Here is a 22778-nt window from a genome sequence, read left to right as displayed (position 1 = left end):
CAGTGTATATTGCTCAGTTCTTACCATCCTTTACCAAATTTTGATAACATATTCCCTGTCTTCCTTAGTAGCCATGTCTTTTGCAACAAAAGGAAGAATTTATGGGACCTTTAAAAATAGATTATGAACTTGAACCTGCTTTATTGGTACATTATTTCTCAAATAAAATCAACCCATATACGTTTGTACCATATTAAATAGGTTAATCTTTAATGTTTTACAGTAAACTATATAATCATTAGATTAGTAGGCAAGCAAGCCAAATTGGCAAGCATCCTCAATTAATTTCAGAGCTAGGAGTAGCAAACTTATTTAACCCTAAGCTCTCTCTCTCTTTTTTTTTTTTTTGACAGCCCTTGGAATTATTTTCATTGCTCATCACTAAAAAGTAGTAGTATGCTTTCTTGCATTTTGGGATAAGAAACAGACAGAAATAGTAATGAATGCCTTGAAACATATTTAATTAATCTTTTTTTTAAAAAATGAAGAAAACTCATCAAGCCACTCCCTCAGAACTCTAGGAAGAAAAACTGTACATTTTTTCATTTATTTTATAAAATTTATTCCTTGTTGGGACCCATCGGCCTCTTGTGTCCGAAAGATCATCCATTCGTGGTCAACTAAAGTATTTTTAATACTGTGACTGAACTTAAGTATTTTCTTATGCTGATTCTCAGAGGTCAAAGATTATTCATCTGGTCGTTGAATGCCTCCTGTGCCCAAGTGCTAAGATGTATAAGCGGTAATTGTGGTTTATTTTTCCCCTTCCAAAATCCATGTCAGTATTCTTCCATGCATTATGATATACAGTACTTGAGAGACTATTGTGAATCAGGATACGAAAGCAAGAGAATTGTCACTCCACCTCCACCAAAAAGATAGCATAGACATATAAATTGATAATTATACTATATATGCTTTTCTGCATGGCTGTCACCCTCTGGAACATTGTCCTCTTGGAGATGAAACCCACCTCCGCCCTCTTGGTCTTCCATAAGAGACTCAACACCAAGCTTTGCCAATGGGCCTGGGGCTCCAATGGTCGTTCATTCCATGTTGGAGGTGGTTAGTGGACTAGGAAGAGGATCCCATCTCCATCCCATAGTTTTCTGATTTTTAATTTACCTAATTTTGTTTAATTTAATGTTGAAAGGTTTATATTTCTGTTTTATGAGGTTTGTAAGCTGCCCAGTGTCATTGTTAGTGGTATGGGTGACATATAAATTTTATAAATGAATAAATGTAATAAACAAAAATGCAAAATGACAGCACATTTGGCAGCAAATTTATATGATAAATGAAGCCACTATTGTATGGTGTATTGCAGTGATGGCGAACCTTTTTCCCTTGCATGCCGAAAGCGTGTGTGCACACACGATCGCAACTGCGCGAGTGCCCACACCCATTATTCAAAAATTGCCTCCCCTGCCCCCCAGGGGCTCTCTGGAGGCCAGGAACAGCCCGTTTCTCAACTTCTGGTAGTCCTGTTTTTCACCCTCCCCTGGCTTCCCTGGAGCCTGGGGAGAACAAAAATGCCCTCCCCCATCCCCCCAGAGGCCCTCCAGAAGCTGAAAATGCCCTCCCAGAGCCTCTGTGTGAGCCAAATCAGCTGGCCAGAGCACACGTGTGCTGGAGCTTAGCTAGGGCAACAGCTCACATGCCAGCAGATATGGCCCCGCGTGCCACCTGTGGCACCCATGCCATAGGTTCGCCATCACTGGTGTATTGTGTGGTGATCAGCTGCAACTAGAAAATATTATATTATTTTTTTAAAAAAATAGGTAGGGGTAGTTGGGTTATTGCTTAGCCTTGGTTGAGCTGCAGTCTTAGCTGTAGATCTTTGTTCTCAGATAACTTTCAAATTCATTGGTTTTTAACTTTTATAATCTTCAGATAGCATTGCCCCTATTGATTGGGGATTTTGGAAATTGAAATAGAGAATTGTTACAAGGCACCATGATGTTATTTATTCACTAATACCTTTTGCTCAACTATATAGATGGCTAACATCTAAACAAAATACTCATGAAGAATAACTGCTGTTACATTACAATAATAATGTAAAACAAGTAACTATGTTTCATCTGGATTTTTCTTTTTCTAAGATCTTTGTTGCTTTATAAAAAATAAAGATGTAAGGAGGCCTCATACAGACTTTGTAATTCATACAGATCAGAATAATTCCATAGAGAGGTAAGCTGCGAAGGGGTCTGTTTCTGAGTCCATCCCCACCTTGGCCTGCCAAGAAGGAATTTAGTGTGTACCTTCTGGATGGATCCAACAAAATAGATCTTCTGGAATCCAGTACATGGCCTGGAACTAAGTTGTGTAGCAATCAATAGTTTAAATGAAGAAAGCTATTTCAACCGTCTTCACATATAATACATATTTCCCTTAGGAGCAAAATAATGGTTTGACTAAATGCATGCATACACTCACACAATGAGTTGTAACAAGAAAGTTCCCATCATCTGTAAGATTCCTTTCTCTGCACATTTCACAAATGCCGCATGTAGCTTGCTATCTATTGTAGTCATGCAAAATATTTTTAAACTTTGGGGGTAAGACCTTTGTGTTATGCCTTTCCCACAGATTATCTGTCCTTGTGGTTTTTAGGCTTGATTGTTCTCAAAACAATGTCCTCCCTTTTCCCTTGATGTAGAAACTATTTTGGCCACCATTAGCATAATAATTTTTGAAATTTTCTATTCCACCATAGAAAGTGAGATGGTGTTCTAAAGTCATCTTTAGGGCAGTCTGCATAGTTGAACCTTCTGAACCCATTACTTCCTAACTAGATCTTTTATGTCTAAGAATATTTACCCGTGTAGTAGGGCTATTTTACTTCTTTCCTTCTCATTTTTTCCTATTACATAGAAACATAGAAGATTGATGGCAGAAAAAGACCTCATGGTCCATCTAGTCTGCCCTTATACTATTTCTTGTATTTTATCTTAGGATGGATCTATGTTTATCCCAGGCATGTTTAAATTCAGTTACTGTGGATTGACCAACCATGTCTGCTGAAAGTTTGTTCCAAGCATCTACGATTCTTTCAGTCAAATAATATTTTCTCACGTTACTTCTAATCTTTCCCCCAACTAACCTCAGATTGTGTCCCCTTGTTCTTGTGTTCACTTTCCTATTAAAAACACTTCCCTCCTGAACCTTATTTAACCCTTGAACATATTTAAATGTTTCGATCGTGTCCCCCCTTTCCCTTCTCCTATTGGTATCTTATGATTGTATTGCTTTGCTGTTTCTATGTTCACTGTGAGTTTATGCACCAAAGACAAAATTCCTTGTGTGTCCAATCACACTTGGCCAATAAAGAATTCTATTTCTATTCCTATTCTATTCTTATTTCTGTTCCTATTCCATCCCATTCGCATCCACAACCCCCACCCCATCCCCATCCCCAACTCCATTCTGCTTGAGAGTAGACAAAGCTTATGCCTTGCTGCCTGCTGAGATTGATGTGACAAGCATTAAATCTATCACCCAAGTTAATTATTTTTACTGGCTTACTATTGGCACGGCTGCTATCCATGGAGCAGTTTGGACAGTCCCCATACTGTCTTTTTCTGTTAGTTCAATAGTTAAGATTTGTTTACTTATATGCTTCCTTCTCCCAATCCTCGTTTTATTCAAATTTTTTTTAAAAAAAAATTAAATCAGAAAGGATAAAACTTGTATGCCCATGAACCCCACCTCCACGGATAACACTGTCTCCATCCTTGCAAGACAGAACAAGTAAGTCTTTACAGCTTTCCTAAAGCCAAGGAGGGAACCAAAATTTCTTAACCCCAGCAGGAAATTTACTGAGTCTGGACTTGTTGAATGCAGTGACTTTATGTGATACCTTTTAAAGTTATTATAAACTTTTGAGTGTCAAAAGCTCGAATCAATAACACATTTTCTTTTCCCCTCCTACACCAGTTCTTAAGAAGGCAGAGCGTTGCATTTTGGCTCCTTCCTGTTATTAGGCTGCCTGATTTCATTGTTGGGCATAAGGAGGGTTGAAAATAAGGTTTGTTGCCAGCTTTACCAAACAAGTATTGAAAAACACATTTGCAGTTGATTAGACTGTGTCATATGGCTGGGGGCGTAGGGCAGGGACAGAATGGGGTAAAATCTCCTTGCATCTTAAATAAACCATGAGGAGAGAAATTTGGGTAATGTACTTTAAAGCAGACCAGCAGAATTTGATGCCCCAAGCCTAACCAATTGCAGTTTCTAAACACTTCCTCATACAGGGAAGTGATAATGTTTGTTAAAGTTATATGGTAAATTAATATTAAGGTTTGTGAGTATTGTACTTCACAAGCACTGGAAAGAAAAATGAATGCTGACAAGTTGAAGAATGAATTTTAAAATTGTCTGAATTAGCAGAGATAGCAATATTAACTGCTCTGATTAGATATAATTGACTAGACAGTTTTATAAGAGAGTGAAAACTGTTTGTGGACTTTCTATGTGCCAACCTCCCCCCCACCCCCACCCCCCCACCCCAATATTGTTAACCCAGGGATTTGAAGATTATGTAATGTTCATTTTAATCTGTTGATTCTCTTACTTTTGTGTGTGTGTGCGCATGTATTTGTAAAAAGGGGTTAATTTACTGTTTTTTCTATTTTTTGCAGCATCCTGTTAGGGTAGATACTATATGTTAAATATTAGATTTATTTTGTATTTGGATCACCTTTTTCTCTTCCTCTTTCGCCAGTTTTTGTTGTTAGTTCTGGACATATGCTTTTGTTTTGTTCATTCATTTTTCTGTTGTATTTTACCTTTTATGACTACACAAACACACATACATATAGACAGAGAGAAACAGAGAGATACATACACACACAAACATGTTAAGGTTTATTTTCTGGCTCCATCCAGTACATTTTGAACATTGGATGCACCCAAAAATCAAGTATGTTTTGTATCCCTTTATGAACTATACCAGTTCAGCTAAGACTTCTACCAGTTCAACTTAGTCCTTCAACTAAGATACACATTCCAAATAAATTTATACCTGTAGTGAAATAAGGTTGAACTGAACTGAGGTTACTTCTTGAAGCCTTGGATAAGTTCAACATAGAGATACTGTTTTTGTTCTCAGGTTTTGTTTTTGTGTTTTTGGTCAAGCCAATGATGGAGGGATAGATGGGGAACAGCCTGCTCTTGAGGATTCCACCTTTGCATTCATAGAAACAGAAAAATAAACTTCAAATACAACATGCCTGTCTTCTGCAGCATGTTCTCTTTGTAGAGACTAGCTCAGTAGCTTGAAAGCTAGTCACTTGGACAGGAAGCTGTTCCACATTAATCTGAGATAGAGATTTGTGCTTAGTATCAAGGCCAGAGTTTTGGGGTTTTAAAAATCACGCTTCTATAACCTGCATCCCTTGTTTGTTTTGGTGGAATTGTCTACCATGGCTGACAATTGGCTAATGACTCCCCCCCCCCCCCCCCATTAATTAGAATCACAGCCATGGTGATATTTAGTCGTGGCTGGTTATGGGCTCCTACCCCAAAATGCTTGCTAAACAAAAATACGGTCACTTTTCACATGGCATTTCTAGCTGAGGAGTATGTCTAGCAGAGGAGGAACCTTTGCAAACAGCATTTAGCCCTTGCCTGCAACTCCTCTGCAGCTCTTCTCCTTAATTTTGCTAAGCCGTTTCGCTGGGAATGTTGTTCCTTGGCTTCTAAACTTTTATAGTTGCTTAGCTGTTGAGGCTGTGCCATCCATTGTCTCTCCAAGGTTCTTCAGCCTAGATGTTTGCAGAAGTAGCTGCTGGGTAGAAGCGGCGCTGGCAGCATTTATGCTTCTGGCAGCACCCGTTCGCCTAACGATGCAGCCTGAAGCGCGGGTGGGGTGGGGAGACCCAGGAAGGAGAGCGCGGGAAACACAAAGCAAATTGTCACCCCAGCGAATGACACTGGTAAAGTTGTAAGTTGAGGACTTAACAGTTCACTTGCATGATGATGATCATTCAAGCCACTCTCACCTGATCACATGGCAAGCATGCCACTCCTACTCAGTCACATGACCATTAAGACACACCCACAAAATAAGTCACACCCACAGTGTGGCAGTAAAAATTTTGGCTGCCATTTACTGGATAGAGCCCTTGTGGTCTTTTGGCAGTTTGCCTAGTAGAAACCTGGGATGCAAAATGAAGCCTTCTAAAATTACTTCCGGTAATTGTGAAATTAGAGGATCAGGGTGAAGAGAACCAAAAGATATAGAGAAAATCCTGATACTTAATTGTGATGGGTAATATACTTAGAAACAAGGAAATACAAAAGTTTTAGCAGCTCAACCTCATATATACAGTTGGTAAACCATTTGTCCCTTAATTTACATTGGAAATGGAGAGTACAAAATGCCTCCATTGGCATGTACTTTACCTGAAAAGTACTTTGACTTTTCAATATTATAATTATCTTCACTTCTGTGCAATCCAACATTTGGCACGGAATGTACCTGTTAGCATAATTGCATGGCAAGCTACTTGACATCAGTTGCAGCAAAGGGCAAACCCGCTTGAGGGAATTGAGTGTATATTTTTTTATATAGAGGTCTTGCAGATAATTAGTGATAATGAATAATAATTGACAGTGTCACTGTCACCCTTCATTGCAGCGAGTACTTAAAACAATGTTCTTTTTATATCAGCCATTTTCAGTCTGGGTCTCTCCAAGTTTCCGGAGAGGGGCGGCATATAAATCCAATAAATCTAATCTAATCTAATCTAAGTGTTTTGGAGTTCAGCTCCATGATTTCCCAACCAAGATGCCAATACATTTTGCTCAACTGTAGATGGCTAACATCTAAACAAAATATTCATAAAGGATAACTGCTATTACATTTCAGTAATAACATAAAACAAGTAACTATGCTTCATCTGGGCATTTTTTTCTTAGATCTTTGTTGCTTTACCAAAAAAATAAAGATGTAAGGAGGCCTCATACAGATTTCATAATTCATACTGGTAGAATAATTCCATAGAGAGGTCATCTGCGAAAGGGTCTGTTTCTGGGTCCATTCCCACTTTGGTCTGCCAATTAACTGTTATATCTTTATGGATGGATCCAACAGAATAGATCTTCTGGATTCAAATACATGGCCTGGAACTAAGTTATGTAGTGATCAATAGTTTTAATTAAAGAAATCTGTTTCAACACTCGTCATATACAATATATATTTCCCTTATGAGCAACATAATGGTTTGACTGCATTCATGTATACACTCACACAATGAGTTGTAACAAAAAGGTTCCCATCATCTGTAAGATTTCACAGGTGCTGCATGTAGCTTTCTATTGTAGTCATGCAAAATATTTTAAAACTTTGGGGACAAGACCTTTGAGTTATGCCTTTCCCACAATTTATCTGTCCTTGTGGTTTTCAGACCTTGATTGTTCTCAAAACAGTTTCTTCCTCTTTCCTTGGGGTGGAAGCTGTTTTGGACACCATTATCATAATAATTGTTGAAATTTTCTATTCCACCGTCCTTCTTATATCAGCTATTATCAGTCTGAGTCTCTCCAAGCCTTTTGGAGTTCAACTCAATGATTTCCCAACCAAAATGCCAAAGAGGAAGGCTGTCCTTACATTGAGACTGCCACTTACTCCATGTAATCTCTCCTCTCTGGGTCCAAGCCTGACTGCCTATCACAAAGTATGGAAAATTTGATGTACCTTCAAAAATTGTGTGGGATGCGAAATATATTTGGGCTCATGATACATGCAGTGTTGCATATTTAGTGTAACTATTCTCAATCTTAGTACTCTATACTAGGACTAGTTGCCAGCATTCCTAGCCAATGTGATTAGAATATCCTAACATGCTGGCTGGAAAATTCTAGGAGCTGAAATCCACCCATTTGAGAGAGCATGAAACTTCCAGCCTTTTTGCCCAATGAGATATAATTTTAAAACAGTCAAGGCGTAAAGTGCTGATGGAACCAGTTCTTTGTGGATATCAGTGCTTCAATTAATTGTGCAGGATTATCCTCTCTAAAATCAGTTCTAGGATTATTTTCATGAAGGAAAAGTTATGAAATCGTTAATTTGAGCTTTTTTTTCTGGACAGGGAAAAGTTTCATGTTTTTGATTCTTGTACTTTTAGAATAATTTCATTATCAGTATTCTTTCAGAATAGCTCTTAGGAAGAAGATTGCCACATTGGAACTAATATCTTTAAACTTCCAAATGTTGATCCGATATTGATAGCTCATGCCTTCCTCACTCTTTGCAGACTCCAGTATCTTGGCATGAGTCAGAGCTGAGAAAAGTTGCAGATCATAAGCGATCTGCCTCATGGAATAGTATGGATCATCGTAGAGAGGTAAGATGATCACTTGGTATGGCAAGTGCCATTTATCTTACCACTATGTTATGTACAAAAGGGATTAAATTGCCAGAGTACCTCTTGTTTTAGCAGCATTATTTTCTGTTCTTTTTTGGAAAACAAGAATGGTTACTCTGCAGGTAGGTTTAGTGCAAGTAGGTTTATTTTATTTCATTTTTCGTTTTTAAAATCATCTATTCACATTCAATGTTAGGCTAATTGTAGAAATGTATTTTATGATCACTCTTTAAAAGAGAATATAACAAATCAGAATTGATGGCCCTTTGGAACAAGGATTCAGAGATGGAATTTGTTTGAGAGATTTTTTTAAATTAAAATATTAGATTTCCTACGCTCTGATAACCTTATTTGCGTATATTTATTCGTTTATTTGTCTATTATCTCACAAATACTGGGACCTTTGGTTTTTTCTACCATAGTTTTCAAGGCTTTACAAAAACCAAATACATAATTTAAAAAAATACTTTAAACCATAAATCAGTAGCATTTCACAAAGAAGTAAGAGATAGTAATGATGGAGCTCCCTAAAACTAGCAAGTCTTGAAATGCCTGTACCCATTCTCTATGCAATTGATCAAAGAGAGTGCAATCCTCCAGTACTACCTGGACATTATTTAAATGAACAGATGAATTGCCCACCATCAATGCATCTATCTTTTGGGCACTGCATCTCAGTTTATTAGTTGGTTTGATCTATTGATTAAGACACCAAACCAGAAACTGAGAGGCTGTGGGTTCTAGTCCTGCTCTAGGCATGAAAGTCGGCTGGGTGTCTTTGGGGCAGTTACTTTGTCTTAGCCCAATTCAACTCACAAGGTTATTATTAAGGGGGAAATGGGATAAAGAAGGAGGTTAGACATTAGGTATGTCTGCAACCTGGAATTGTTTATAAAAATAATAAAGATGGGATGAAAAAAAAATAAAAAAACCAAACCTCATCCATTACTCTATTTAAGATTAGTAATTTTTCATTCTCTAGATTGCTAAGCTAAAGCAACAGCTCCAGCGAACAAAACTTTCTGTTTGGAATAGCAAAGGGAAAGACCAAGGCAATCATAGCATGGTCCCATCAACCAAGGTATCTTCTTTTTTTTTTGTATATTTCTTTAATGTTCCTATTAGAAAATGGCAGGAAATAGAAACTCTCTTGGACTGAAGGAAAGAAAGTTTTATTGATTTTTTTTTTCTAAAGAAGTATTCAATTATCAATGGCTTATATAGGGACGCTGGAACAATTAATTTCCTTCAACGTAAGGCATAATATAAGGAATAGGGATATTTTTGTGCGCCTGTTACTGAATTGGCTTTGTATATTGAAATTATGTATGACTTTTTTAAAGCTCCACTAGAATCCATAGCTAACATGCAGATGAACTAGACCAGGGGTCTGCAACGTTAAACACTCAAAAGAACCATTTTTATCCATTTCCCACGGAAAGAAAACACTGAAAGCCACAAAACCTGGTTGGGCGTAGCTAACCCGACGTTATTCACTCTCACCTAGCCACATGACCACCATCCCAGCCACATCTTTGCAGCCGGTCATTTGGGCAGAGGACCAGCTTTTAAATTATTTGCAATGCCCAGCTGCACCTAACCCCGCCTGTCCCAGCCACCTCTTGTCACACTGGGCTTCGCCTCCCGGCTGCTTGTCTCAAAGGCCTCAACATACTTATAGTTCTGTAAAAATGTTATTCGTTCCTCCCTCCCCCCCTTTCTATCTTTTCTCCCTTTTTTCCCTCTCACTGTCTCTCCCCCCCTTCTCTCCCTCCCTCTCTCTCTTTCCCTGCCTCTCTCCTTCTCTCCCTCCATCCTCTCTCCCCCCCGGGGGCAGAAAGGAACTCTTCAACTGGTGCTGGGAACTCCTGGGCTCATTCGTCACCAGAGGCCAATGAGCCGAGGAGAAGCACTCCAATGATCAGCTGGTCTGCGCAGAGCCAAAGACCAGCTAGCCGGCGGGGAGGTGGGGCATCTCTGTAGGAAAAGCAACTGACATCCAGGAGACAAGAGTGAGCTGATGACAATGCAGAGTCGCATTGGGGCTCTATGTCGTAACGGGCTCCGGGAGGAGGGGAGCCAGTGTCCCCCATTGTGAGGCACACTACTGCACAAGGCGCTGCGAGAGCAGCAAGCAGGCGATGGAGCAACAGCAAATTTACCATGATGAAGGCAAGTGCAGCGCCACTTCGCTCCCACACTAAGGCTACGGCCATCTCCACCATTGTGACAGGGCATCAGCTGTTTCATACCTCTGCCACGACAGGGCAACCGGGAACCGGGATTAAAGAAGGATGCAGCCCTGGAGCCACAGGTTGCCGATACCCAAACTAGATACATCAGATTATATTAGCCATACCTTTACTAGTCTATTTCCCAGTTGTCTCCCAATTACCATTTTCATTGACAATTAGAGGAAAAAGATGTCTTGCTCAGTGTAAGAATCTTATTGATATGCAGATGGTCCTAAGCTCAGTGTCTGGAGCAACATACATAAGAACCATTGGCTATACTGTATTTACATGAAACAACAACAAAAAAACATCACGCAAAGCCAGCCATATATTATCTTAGCTACATATAATTCCTGCAGGTATATTATAATCCAGCATGTTGCAAAAAAATTAAAAATTGAAATAACATTAGCAAGCAATAGTCCATTAAATTATGATATAAGAGCAGCTTTCAGACTATTGGGGATCAGTAGAGTAATTGCCAAATTTCAAAGTACTTAATATGTTCATAGGAGGTGGGAGGATGTTGGTCCACAAAGTTATCCACCTTGGAGAATATGCTATGCTTGCACCAAGATGTTAATGACTTCTTGATACAACACTACATGTCCTTGTTTGTAGGGTTCCCCGATATCTATATCGAGCAGCTCTTCTTTGAATAACAGTTTCGACAGTACTGATCAGGAATTGGAAGAGTTGTTTGCAAAGGAGGAAGGAGACGATGATCTCTTCAGAGTGAGTTATGGCTGGTGGGGTGAGATATGAGAGTCACCTTATCTGGAACTCAGAACATGTCAATTTTTTGCTGGATGTTTGCACAGTTTTCACTGCCAGTTTTAATAACAAAGCTCCTCCTGTCTAAACACAATGGCATGCTTTTCCATGCATGATTTGGATTCTGTACCTTCAAATTTGTGTAACGAGGAAAAGGAGATTCTGGCCATCAAAGTTTTCTTCTGGCTATGAAGTACAAATATATATTTCATAGTGATATACACTGCACTGTTCTTCACAGGGCAGACTGTCAGACAGAGCAAATGTATAAAGTCCACTTTTGAGGACAAACTATGTTTTGTTTTGCTTTGCAAGAGATTATGATGATTCTGGGATAGAACTGCCGGTTAGGAAATAGCAGCTGTGGGCATCTCACTGTGTAGCCCAACAGGGAGAAAAAACTGGGAGAAAGTAATTTTGTGGAAATGGATTGAAACCCAGAGACTCCAACTTGAATCTCACTCCGAGAATACTTGCCCCTGTTTGGGAAACAAAGTTAAAAATAATTTTAGGGTTCTAGATATTTACAAGGTATAACAATTAGAGAAATAAATACTAACCCCCACCCCTAAAAGAGGGTGGAAATGTTGGTGTGTCTTATATACCGAATACATCCCTTTTTTGACCTCTCTAAGCCCTGCCCTGCATGAAAACAGTTATGCAGAACGTTTGGGAGTCTGTAGTGCTCCTGACAGCTCTGGGTGGGCAAAAATACCTCCATTTTGCAAAAAAAAAAAAAAAAAAAAGGCTCGTTTTTCACAAAATTGGGATGTGCAGAAAGTTTGGGGGGTCTGCAGAGTGCTCCTGGGGGCTGGTGGATGGCAAAAACTTTCCCCCCCTTACTTACCTCTTTGAAATCTTGGTGCGTCTTATACGCCGGCGCATCTTATAGTCCAAAAAATGCAATATATCTGTTATAAACCTTGTTATTAGTTTCTTAATAGAAGTCACTGTGTTCCTATGTTAACAAGCAATGTGTTCCCTGAATTCCATTCAGTTACATTTATTTATCTATTAATTGATTGATTGATTGATTGATTGATTTCTATGCTACCCTTCTCCTAGGACTCAGGGCGGCTCACATATTTAAATCCCCATAATTAAGAGTTAACAACACATTCATACATCGTACATCACACATTTGTTCATTGGGTGGGAAAAGGTGTTAAAATTTCAATGGCCCCAGGCCTGCCAGCAAAAGTGGGTCTTTAAAAGTTTACAGAAGGCAGGGAAAGTAGAGGCAGTACAGATCTCTGAGGGGAGCTCATTCCATACGGGTGGGGCCACCACAGAGAAGGCTCTTCAAACTTGTCTGGCTGACCGGACCTGGAGAAGGCCAATTCTGTGAGACCTGACTGGCTCCTGGGATGTATGAGGTAGAAGACAGTCCTGTAAGTAATCTGGTCCCATGCCATGTAGGGCTTTATAGGTCATAACCAACACTTTGAATTTTATTTGGAGACTAATCGGTAGTCAGTGCAGCTCACGGAGTGCTGTAGAGACATAGGCATACCTTGGGAGGCCCATGATCGCTCTCGCGGCTGCATTTTGTACTATCTGCAATTTCTGAACACTCTTCAAAGGTAGCTCCATGTAGGGAGCATTGCAGTAGTCGAACCTCAAAGTGATAAGGGCATGTGAGTAGAGACTCTCTATTCAGATAGGGCCCCAACTTGCGCACCAGGCGAAACTGGGCGAATGCCCTCCTCACCACAGCTGAAAGATGGTGTTCTAAGGTCAGCTGTGGATCAAGGAGGATGCCCAAGTTGCAGACCCTCTCTGAAGGGGTCAAAAGCTCCCCTCCCCCGAGTGATGGACAGACAGATGGAGTTGTCCTTGGGAGATAAAACTCACAGCCACTCTGTCTTGTTGGGGTTGAGTCTGAGCCTAACACCCATCCAAACCCTAACAGCCTCCGGACACCGCCACCTTACTCCCACTGCTTCACTGAGTGGATACTGGGCGGAAATGTATAGCTCAGTATCGTCAGCATACTCATGGTAACTCACCCCGTGCCCTCAGATGATCTCACCCAGCGGTTTCATGTAGATATTAAAGACATTGTATTACAGCAGTCTTTGCTAACTTCAGCAACACCTGAATTTCTTAACAATGGCAATCCTCGGGGTAGGGGAGATTTTAGGATTGAAAATCACATATCTTAAAGTTGCTAATGTTGAATGGAATTTTTCTCAAAAAATTGAATTTTCCAAGGGCTTTTATTAATGACAGCAAAACAAAAGGGCTCCAAAGCTATACACAAATACCTCCCAAAGCAAGGAGGTTTTGCAAGCGGAATTGTACAAGTGTACCTATGAGACAAAAATAATTCTCCAATGATTTCTTAGTAAAGGGGAGGGGGAAGAAAAAGCAGGAGAGGTTTTTTCACATACACCTGCAGGGCATTTTGTCCTTATCATTGACTCTCTTCAAATATTGTATCCAGTACTGGTAGCAAATATTGATCTAGGCCACCCTCACTGGGGATTGATAAATGTGGTCTTTAACCTTCTGCTATCTTTTTCACAAAGTTAAATTAGAGTGCTTTAGATATTGCTCCCTTGACTAAATGCATATCACATTTTAGTCAAAATTTCATCTTGGTATCACTTCACCTTACTCTTTGCCTTGCACCCAAAACTATTATTACTATCTAATGTAAATTGTGGATAGTCCTATCTTTGGGATATGATTTATGTGGGGAAAATTATTGTTACTCCTTGGTTTTCAGCTCTCTTTCCTTCATACCATTATTTCTGAAGCACATCTATATTCCACCAAGTTATGATAAAGGAATAGGAGTTAGCTTCATTTGGTTTCTCTTCTCCCTAAAATAATTTTTATCAGTAACTATAAGCCTCCTTATACACTATACCTTTAGCAATATTAGTGTTATATAAATTGCTACAGGGATGTTTTTGGAAGGAGCGGGATAAAGTGCTTTAAATATTTTTAAATGTTGTCTGGGTCTCCCCATGATTCTGCTCACTCCAGCCTGCTTCTTTATGCTTAGAAGGTATATTTTCTTTTAGGTCTTGGAGGTCCCAGATGGGCACAGAGCTCCAATTCCTTTCCAAAGAAATACAGAAGATTACTTGTTGCCCCGACCAGAAAACAACAGTAGCCCCTGCAGCAGCCTTTCTCTTTCCCCATCCCCTTCAGATGCTCTTCAACAATCCTCACCTTCTCCTACCCAGATGATAACTGATGAAGATTTGCCTGGTTTTTTAGCCAAGCTAAATTTGGAGAACAAAGGTATAGGTAAGTTTGTTAGGTCTGGTTAAGTTAGCCGCAGTCTGCTGTTGTACAGAGCTTTCAAGAATTGGATGAGTTGGCTTGTTGTTTTAAATGTTGTTTGACATTTAGCAATTTATTTATTTATTCAATTTTTATGCCGCCCTTCTCCTTAGACTCAGAGTGGCTTACAACATGTTAGCAATAGCACTTTTTAACAGAGCCAGCATATTGCCCCCACAATCCGGGTCCTCAATTTACAAAACCACCTTGGAAGGATGGAAGGCTGAGTCAACCTTGAGCCGGTGATGAGATTTGAACCGCTACCTACCTACAGATCTACAGTCAGCTTTAGTGGCCTGCAGTACAGCACTCTACCTGCTGCGCCACCCCGGCTCTTGATTTGAGTGATGTATTCTGGCAGTATTAAGAATGAAAAAGAGTTCCCTCTTTTATGTAAACAGATATAAATAAAATGACGGTTACATTATTGTAAACCGGGGATATCAAACAAGGGTCATCACATTGTCACATGACCTATCGTGACTTTTCTCCACTAAAGAAGCGTGGGCATGGCCAGCACGTGACACATCCAGCTTGAGGGCCACAAATGTGACACCCCTGCTGTAAACAATTGGATCCAATTATTTCTGTTGGATGGGCAATGTTTTGACACCTGGGGACTAAACATTTTGGATGTGCATAAAGTACCCAAACAATGGTGCACAGGGACTGGAAGACAAAATGTGATCCCCTTCCCTTGGAATTTTGGAAGTAATGTGATTTTTTTTCTTCTGAGTTTTATAAATGGTTAAGCCTATTTTAGATCATGTTTCCCCCACCTCTCCTTCCAATTAGCAAGACGTTCTGCTATCAATTTTGGCAACTATGAGCAGAGGTTGTTCTGCAAAGAGTTACGGGGCAAAGTGCCACCTATTTTTTAAAAATGTGCATTTTGTGTCACTTTATCCACTTTTTCTTTAACCATATTTAATGGGCATCCTTGATATGAAAGACTTATTAAATGTGATGAGATAATGTTTCTTTCTTTCAGAATGTAGGGTTTTTTCCATCAAGTTTTTTATTTTATAACATACTAGTTGATAACCTGGCATTGTCTGGGTATTTATTTATCCCAATCCTGTATTGGAGGAAAAGAAGTACAGACATTGAAGCCTTTGTCTGACAGGGAGCCATTGAGAGGGACCTTTCTTCCCCATACTCCAATGCCCATCATTCTTGCCATCTCCCTTCCCCCTCCCATGTGCTCCTCTTTCCTGCCCTTTCTATGATCCTGGCACCAAATCCACCGTAGGTGCCTTCTGCCAAGAAGAGGGAACATCAGGTGCCTCCCTATTGGTCCCTTGGAGGGCAAAAATCACGGCTGGCTTTCCAGAGGGAGCTGTGAAGGAAGTGACATCACAAACAATTGCTGCCCTAAGATGCCACAATCGCTCTCCTTAGTGGCTCAGGAATTTGAGCATTATGCTGGAACAAACACACACACACACACACACACACACACATGCAGACACATACACATCCTGAGGAGTGCTAGGGATATCTTACTTCCCCAGTATTTGTTTCCAGAGGATACGTCATCTGTTTACCAAGTTTGGTTGAAATTGCTCAAGGGGTTCCAGAGTTATGCTAGAACACACACTCATACACACACACACACACATCTATTTTTTATATACATATAGAAGATAAAAATTCCAGGTTTTCTAATTGGGAGCTGCCAAGAGTTGATTGAAGATGGGCAGCTTTATAAAGGTTTTAAATAAATGATATCTATCATCTATCTATCCATCTATCTATCACCTACCTACCTACCTACCTACCTGCCTACCTACCTGATAGAGAGACAGATTGCTTGGGTAGTCACAAGTACCATGAAATCCATAATAGGATTTCAATTCAGTAGTTCAGTTCTATCAGATATTTATTTATTTTATTTATTCAATTTTTATGCCACCCTTCTCCTTAGACTCAGGGCGGCTTACAACATGTTAGCAATAGCACTTTTTAACAGAGCCAGCATATTGCCCCCACAGTCCGGGTCCTCATTTTACAAAACCACCTCGGAAGGATGGAAGGCTGAGTCAACCTTGAGCCAGTGATGAGATTTGAACCGCTGACCTTCAGATCTACAGTCAGCTTCAGTGGCCTGCAGTACAGCACTCTACCTGCTGCGCCACCCCGGCTCCATTCGTATGTAATTTTAAATATAACTATTTGTATGTAATTTTATCTGAGGAACAGAAATCCTGCTGGTATATGGTAAAGGTATCATATTAACTGAGCTTTCATTGCTTCTACATTTATTTGGCTGAATCGGTTCTCTTCCTTAATTTTCGTCTTTCAGAAAATGGCAGCCTTTCTCCAGTACCTTCCTTTGCCCTGTCTCCTCGTCCCAACCATACCTTTGTATTCAAGCGAGAGCCTCCAGAGGGTTGTGAAAAAATCCATACTTCTGAGGAACTAGTGTAAGTAAGAGGTCACCTTTACTGTTTGCAACTACAGATGATAGAGCAAAAAACTGAGGCTCAAGTACAGAACGTCCCTCCATATAATGCTGATAAAATTATGGTAAAAGTAAGAACCAATTTTAATCCGGATTATATGCAGACAACTCCACAAAACATTAGCAGATAAGCATTTTGCAATCTTTATACTAAATGTCTTTGAAAGAGATTGTCTTACAGTCTTCCCACGTCTTATTCTTATAGTAATTTTGAGACACAAGCTGATCTTAAGATCAGGATTGATTCAAGGTGGTCTTGTTTAGTCCACTCCTGCTCTGAAACTGATGATACCCATTTTCCTAAATATATTTATTGCTTTGTTACATATTTCAAGTGCAAAGCAAAAATTAATAAGACAATATGTAAGTGTTACCAGACTTCTAATATAGTTGTTTTTTTAAAAAAAAATAATGTAGAAATCTGTTCTTTTCTAGTTCACCAACAAAATAGAATCTAACTCATTTGTGGTATGGACTGAGTTTATTCCGAGACAAGGTTAGAGGAGAGTTTTAATATATGAATGCAATCCATCTATTTTTGTTTCATTGCTAAAGCAGTTCAATGATTCTTTATATAAAATTGATTTGGGGTGGATAATACTTAGGGATGAAAAAGAATTGATACTTCTGTACTTGCATTGTATTTCTTTCTTGGCAATCATAGTATCTCTTGGATGGACTGCTGTGCACATCAGTGGGTTTATGACAATGCAATAAAGAATTGAAAATTGAAAATGTCTTAATCCGGTAATGTCTGTTGTGCCAGGCTCTTGGTGAGCATCTCCCCCATTTTTGCAGTAAAGTGCAAAATCCTGAAAGACATAACAGTCCATGCCTATTTTTTTAAAAAAATGTCTTATTTGTTCTGTTGCATTCCTATAACCTATCAAAATCTAAAATACTTGTTAACATTCATTCTAACATATCTTTTTAATTCTGATTTTTCTTTTTAGGCCTAATCAGCTTGTCCTGCCTTCTTGCCCTGATAAGAACAAAGTCTACTTCAAACCAACAGGCTCTGCCTTCTGCCAGTTTAGTCTGTTAAAACCTCTTATTCCCAAAGTAAATATTCCAAACAGAGACTTCTCTTCCTCTACCAGCCCAAAGTCCTCGGGCACATTTTCTTCTTGCCAACCCCCTAATGCCATCCCCATCCACACTTTACAGAAAGACTTGAGGGGAGACGACTTCAGTGAAAATCCAAAATCTCCTTCATTAGATTTGGAGTCCTGGAAACGGCATCAGCCTGAAGACACTGCCCTCTTTCATAGTTCTGTAGCCGTCTGAAGAGCCAGGGAGTGGAGTAGAGGCAAAATAAATTCATGGTCCTTCCAAGGCCTGTAGAAAAAAGTGCCTTGATATTGGGAAACTGAATGATCCCAGCAACAGCCTTAAAGTAAAGATTGCTATTGGACTCCTTTCAAGGAGCACTTCTTTTCCTTAAACATCTCTGTCAATGTATTTCTGCTACTCTGGTATCCGAAGAGCAAAGATAGCATCTCCTCATTTGGAATACGTAAAACAATTAATTACAGGGATTGTCTTTCTCTCTGCTTGCTGTGTGAGGCAGGAGCTCATTGATGGTGTTTAAATGTTCCTAGAGATGTTTCTCAAGGTTTCTACAGAATAGAGTATACAGTGAATATAAGATGCCACAACCTGTGTATGCTGGTTGAAAAGTTGATGTCGCTGGGTAAAAAATTAGCAGAGTACTGTTTCGTGGGGTCTCAAATCTGCAATACCCTATTAAGATTCTTTTCATATTGTGCTCTACACTATATGGCACTCACATCACTGGAATATAACAAGCTAAATGCTTTGAAGTATTTTCTTTCCTAATGATTATGCCGCACCGGATAATTGAAAAAGCAAGTTATTCAATGTGTGTTTAGAGATATAAAAATCTTGAGTCCCTTCATAAGAAGGATCAGCAAAGGAGGAATGTCCTATTTGCAGTTTTTCCAAATGGACCACCTGAAATTATTTTTTTCCCAAAGAACTTTGTAGAATGCAATTGAAGGCCAAGTCTCACTCTTGAGGGATGCAGCTGCCAATGAAATTAACATTTGCTATTTTCCTTTATTATAATTAATTGAACTCAACAGTTGCATCTTGACACTACAACCATTTTAGTTCATGGATTGGAAAATCCACTCAGCTTTATATTCATTTAAAAAGAATCCAAAGATCCTGTGTTCACCTACATCTTCATCCTATACTCTAGCACAATGATTTTCAACCTTTTTTGAGCCGCGGCCCATTTTTTACATTTACAAAATCCTGGGGCACACCACCAACCAAAATGTCACTCTTTTTCCATCTTTTTCTATCCCTGTCTCCTCCCCTCCCTTGGTTTTTTTTTGTGTGTATACACACTCGAACCATTTCCAAAACCAGGTGAGGGCTGGGATTTTTTTCTAATTCTTCCCAAAAACAAGTGACGGCTGGGTTTCTCCCCCCCCCCCCCCTTATTCTTTGGGTGCTTTTTATCATATGCTTTAAATAAAGAGTCACTTAACTCTCTCTTTTGTTTCTTTCTGTTTCCTCTCATTCTCTGCGTCAGTCATTTTTTCATTTCTCTTTTTTTGTCCCCTTTTTGCTCATTTCTCTCTCTTCCTCTCCTCTCTCTCTCTTTTGCTTTATTTCTCTCTTGCTTGCTTTCTCTCTCACTCTTGCTTTCTCTCTTGCTTTCTCTTTCTCTCTCCCCCTCTCTCTTGCTCTCTGAGTCTGTGTGTGTGTGTCTCTCTCTTTCTCTCTCTCTCTCTCGTACACCACGCCAGCAACAGCGGTATCGGGCAGTAGCCGCGAGGTGGTGGCAAGGCGGTTGGCTGTGAGCGGGAGCTCCAGGGCAGAGGGACTGATGGTAGTGGCTGGACATCATACATGCTGGCGTTACGCTGGGCATGGGTGCGGGGCTGGCACCTCCAGCCCGGCCCAGCCAGTTGGCCAGTTCCAGCTCCACAGCGCCAGCATGTGCGGCATCCAGCAACATGTCCAGCTGCCGCCGCCGATGCCTCTACCCTAGAGCTACTGCCTGGTGACGCTGCTGCCGGCATCCTCCCGCTGCTGGTGCCCTCCCGCTGGGCCCCAAAGCTCACCTGCCAGGGAAGCTCCAGCCAGGCGGGATGCTGCAGCTGCCAGAAAATGTGGAAGGCGCGAAGAAGGAAGCTCAGCTTCCAGTCTCGCAACTTTTTGCTCTTCGCACCCTCATCAAAAAGTTACAAGACCGGAACCTGAGCTTCTTTCTTCGCGGCACACCTGACCATGTCTCGCGGCACACTGGTTGAAAAACACTGCTCTAGCAAACCCTTCAGTAGAAAGGCCTTAAACTTGATGATGCCTTGATTGCAAGGTGTATTTGGAAGTCATATTTTATTATTAAATTTATGGATTGTACTAGGAGGGTTTTATGAAATAGAGAGTCTATATTTTCTTTTGAAGACAGTATTTTTGCAGCTACTTTTGAAGTTTTTGTAAATGTTAATGTACTGTATGCACCATGAAAAGCTTAATGAAACAATCTTAGCCTCAGAGGTTCATTGCATCTTGAATTGAAAGGTTTTTGCAGATTCTTGGTGTTTAAACCAATTAAAAGAATAATAAAAATTTTGAGTATCAACTATGTTTATACTACATTATGTTAAAAAAGGAGAAGGCAATGTTAAAAACCCTTTGATTGATTTTCATATTTACAGTTGTATTATTTATAGCCTTACAAGTTTACATTGCACTATCAAAACTGAATGAAAACTGACTGATGGATTGAGTGATGATTTATTATCTGTCCATATCCCAGATACTACATTAAGCTATTACTTTTTTTATTTAGTCATTGGTCACATTTAAATTTTTGAGAATATTTGTGGTTTACACTCAGAAAATGTCTGTAAATACTGGCTGCCATGATAAACAGGTCAGTCATAAAATGTCCAGTTTCCAGAAGATACATTGGTATGGTTTTTATTGCTAGCCGTATAGCCCTGCAATATGCCATTCTTGTAACTTAACTCCGCCACCCTCACCCTGGGCTACCTTTGGTAGCCTCCAATCACTTTGTTTTAAGAACACTAAAGAATTTGCAAATAAGAATGGTATTCTGGTCCCTAATGCACAGATAATAAACAGGAGAAAGACTTACTTTGAGTCAACAAGGCTTATGTTTCACAGAAACATAATGGGATGAGCACCATGAATGGAACACAATATTCATAATATATTATCTGTACAAAGGTAGAATAAAAAGATGGAATGGTTTTTAGGGGTTTTTCAAAGTCGTATTTTCTGGGAAGAAATTAAAGTCCTTCAATATCCTGTTGAAAGTATCTGGATAAAATTAAAAAGAGTGAGAAATAAAAGATTCCATTGTAGGAATTTATAGGCCATTTATTTATGTAAATTACATTTTTAAATCCTGCTTTTATTATTTTTACAAATAGCTCAAGGAACAGATCTGTCATTGCTACCCCCCCTGACTGATTTGTTTAACCAATCCCTGTTAACAGATGTTCCTGACGATTGGAGAATGGCCAGTGTTGTGCCTATCCACAAGAAGGGCAGTAGAGAAGAAGCTGGTAACTACAGGCCAGTTAGCTTGACATCAGTTATAGTTAAAATGATGGAGACTCTACTCAAAAAGAGGATAAATCAGTACCTAAAAAACAACTTATTGGACCCAAATCAGCATGGCTTTACTGAAGGCAAATCATGTCAGATTAATCTCATTGATTTCTTTGACTATGTCACAAAGGTGTTGGATCAAGGTGGTGCCGTGGATATTGCCTATCTGAAACAAAATGCATAAGCCACATCCACAGTGTGGTAGTAAAAATGTTGGTAGTCCATCATTGCTCCTGTGCATGCGCAAAAGTGTTGCGTACGAGCGGGTTTTAGAACCCACTACTGATGCAAACATTTTGGCTTGTACTGAATGTGGGCTTCATTAAATGTTGAGGGCATATATAACACCTCCAACCCGGGACTTGCATTTGGTAGAAGTTTGGTTCAGGGTCCAATTCAAGGTATTGGTTGTGATAATATATAGGCGAACATGGCATGGGGCCAGAGTACCAATAGAACCGTTTTTTGTCCTATTACCAGTCAGGTTCCAGACCTCATCAGTCAGAATTCTTTTAACTCTGTCATTAACTCCCACCTTGTGCAATCTCCTCTCTGGGAATGTGGCACAGGCTAAAAGTTCACACAGCGGTGGGGTTGGCTGGTGTCCCAAGAGCCCTCTTTTCCATTTTTTCAAGTGATTTTTTAACAGCCATAATTATTCTTGCCTCCCTCCTAAAAAAATAATTTTGAAATTATATTTTGACACTTTATTGTGCATCACCTAGTTCCCCTTTGATGGAGATGGGCAGTTCAGTAAGTAAATAAAAATTTAAAAAAATCATCTGTAAGCAAATAAACACTGTTACACAAGAAACAGTTTGCTGGAGCAACAAAGCGAATGCCCTTCAGGCACTTTCGTTGCCATCTTTATTTTAACGGTCCTGCCTCTAACAACCGTTGCTCTCGGGAACGTCATTCCCTCATCCCACCAGCAATGAAAACATGACACGAAGTTCGACTCGGCCGGGTAATCCCGGCAGGCGCGTTTGATGACGTCCAAAACAGTCGCTCTGTTCATTC

The 22778-nt window shown here is 39.8% G+C and overlaps 1 protein-coding gene across 3 annotated transcripts in view; it reads left to right on the top strand.

Annotated features, from left to right (window-relative positions):
* FAM117A (family with sequence similarity 117 member A) overlaps positions 1-20760 on the top strand; it is a 47896-nt gene extending 27136 nt beyond the window's left edge. The window contains exons 3-8 of one of the 3 annotated variants that reach the window (XM_070726483.1): positions 8262-8351; positions 9355-9453; positions 11228-11341; positions 14413-14641; positions 16983-17103; positions 18095-20760. In XM_070726483.1, coding sequence (XP_070582584.1) covers positions 8262-8351; positions 9355-9453; positions 11228-11341; positions 14413-14641; positions 16983-17103; positions 18095-18428 — 987 coding nt within the window. In that variant the 3' untranslated portion in view covers positions 18429-20760. The remainder of the gene's footprint in view (positions 1-8261; positions 8352-9354; positions 9454-11227; positions 11342-14412; positions 14642-16982; positions 17104-18094) is intronic. The other 2 variants (XM_070726485.1, XM_070726484.1) reach the window with 2 other exon arrangements.
* Positions 20761-22778: the final 2018 nt, after the last annotated feature.

Source organism: Erythrolamprus reginae, chromosome Z (genome assembly GCF_031021105.1).
Source record: "Erythrolamprus reginae isolate rEryReg1 chromosome Z, rEryReg1.hap1, whole genome shotgun sequence".
Classification (NCBI taxonomy): domain Eukaryota; kingdom Metazoa; phylum Chordata; class Lepidosauria; order Squamata; family Dipsadidae; genus Erythrolamprus; species Erythrolamprus reginae.
The sequence above is the reverse complement of the archived record's forward strand: the minus strand, read 5'-3'. Positions and strand labels throughout refer to the sequence as shown.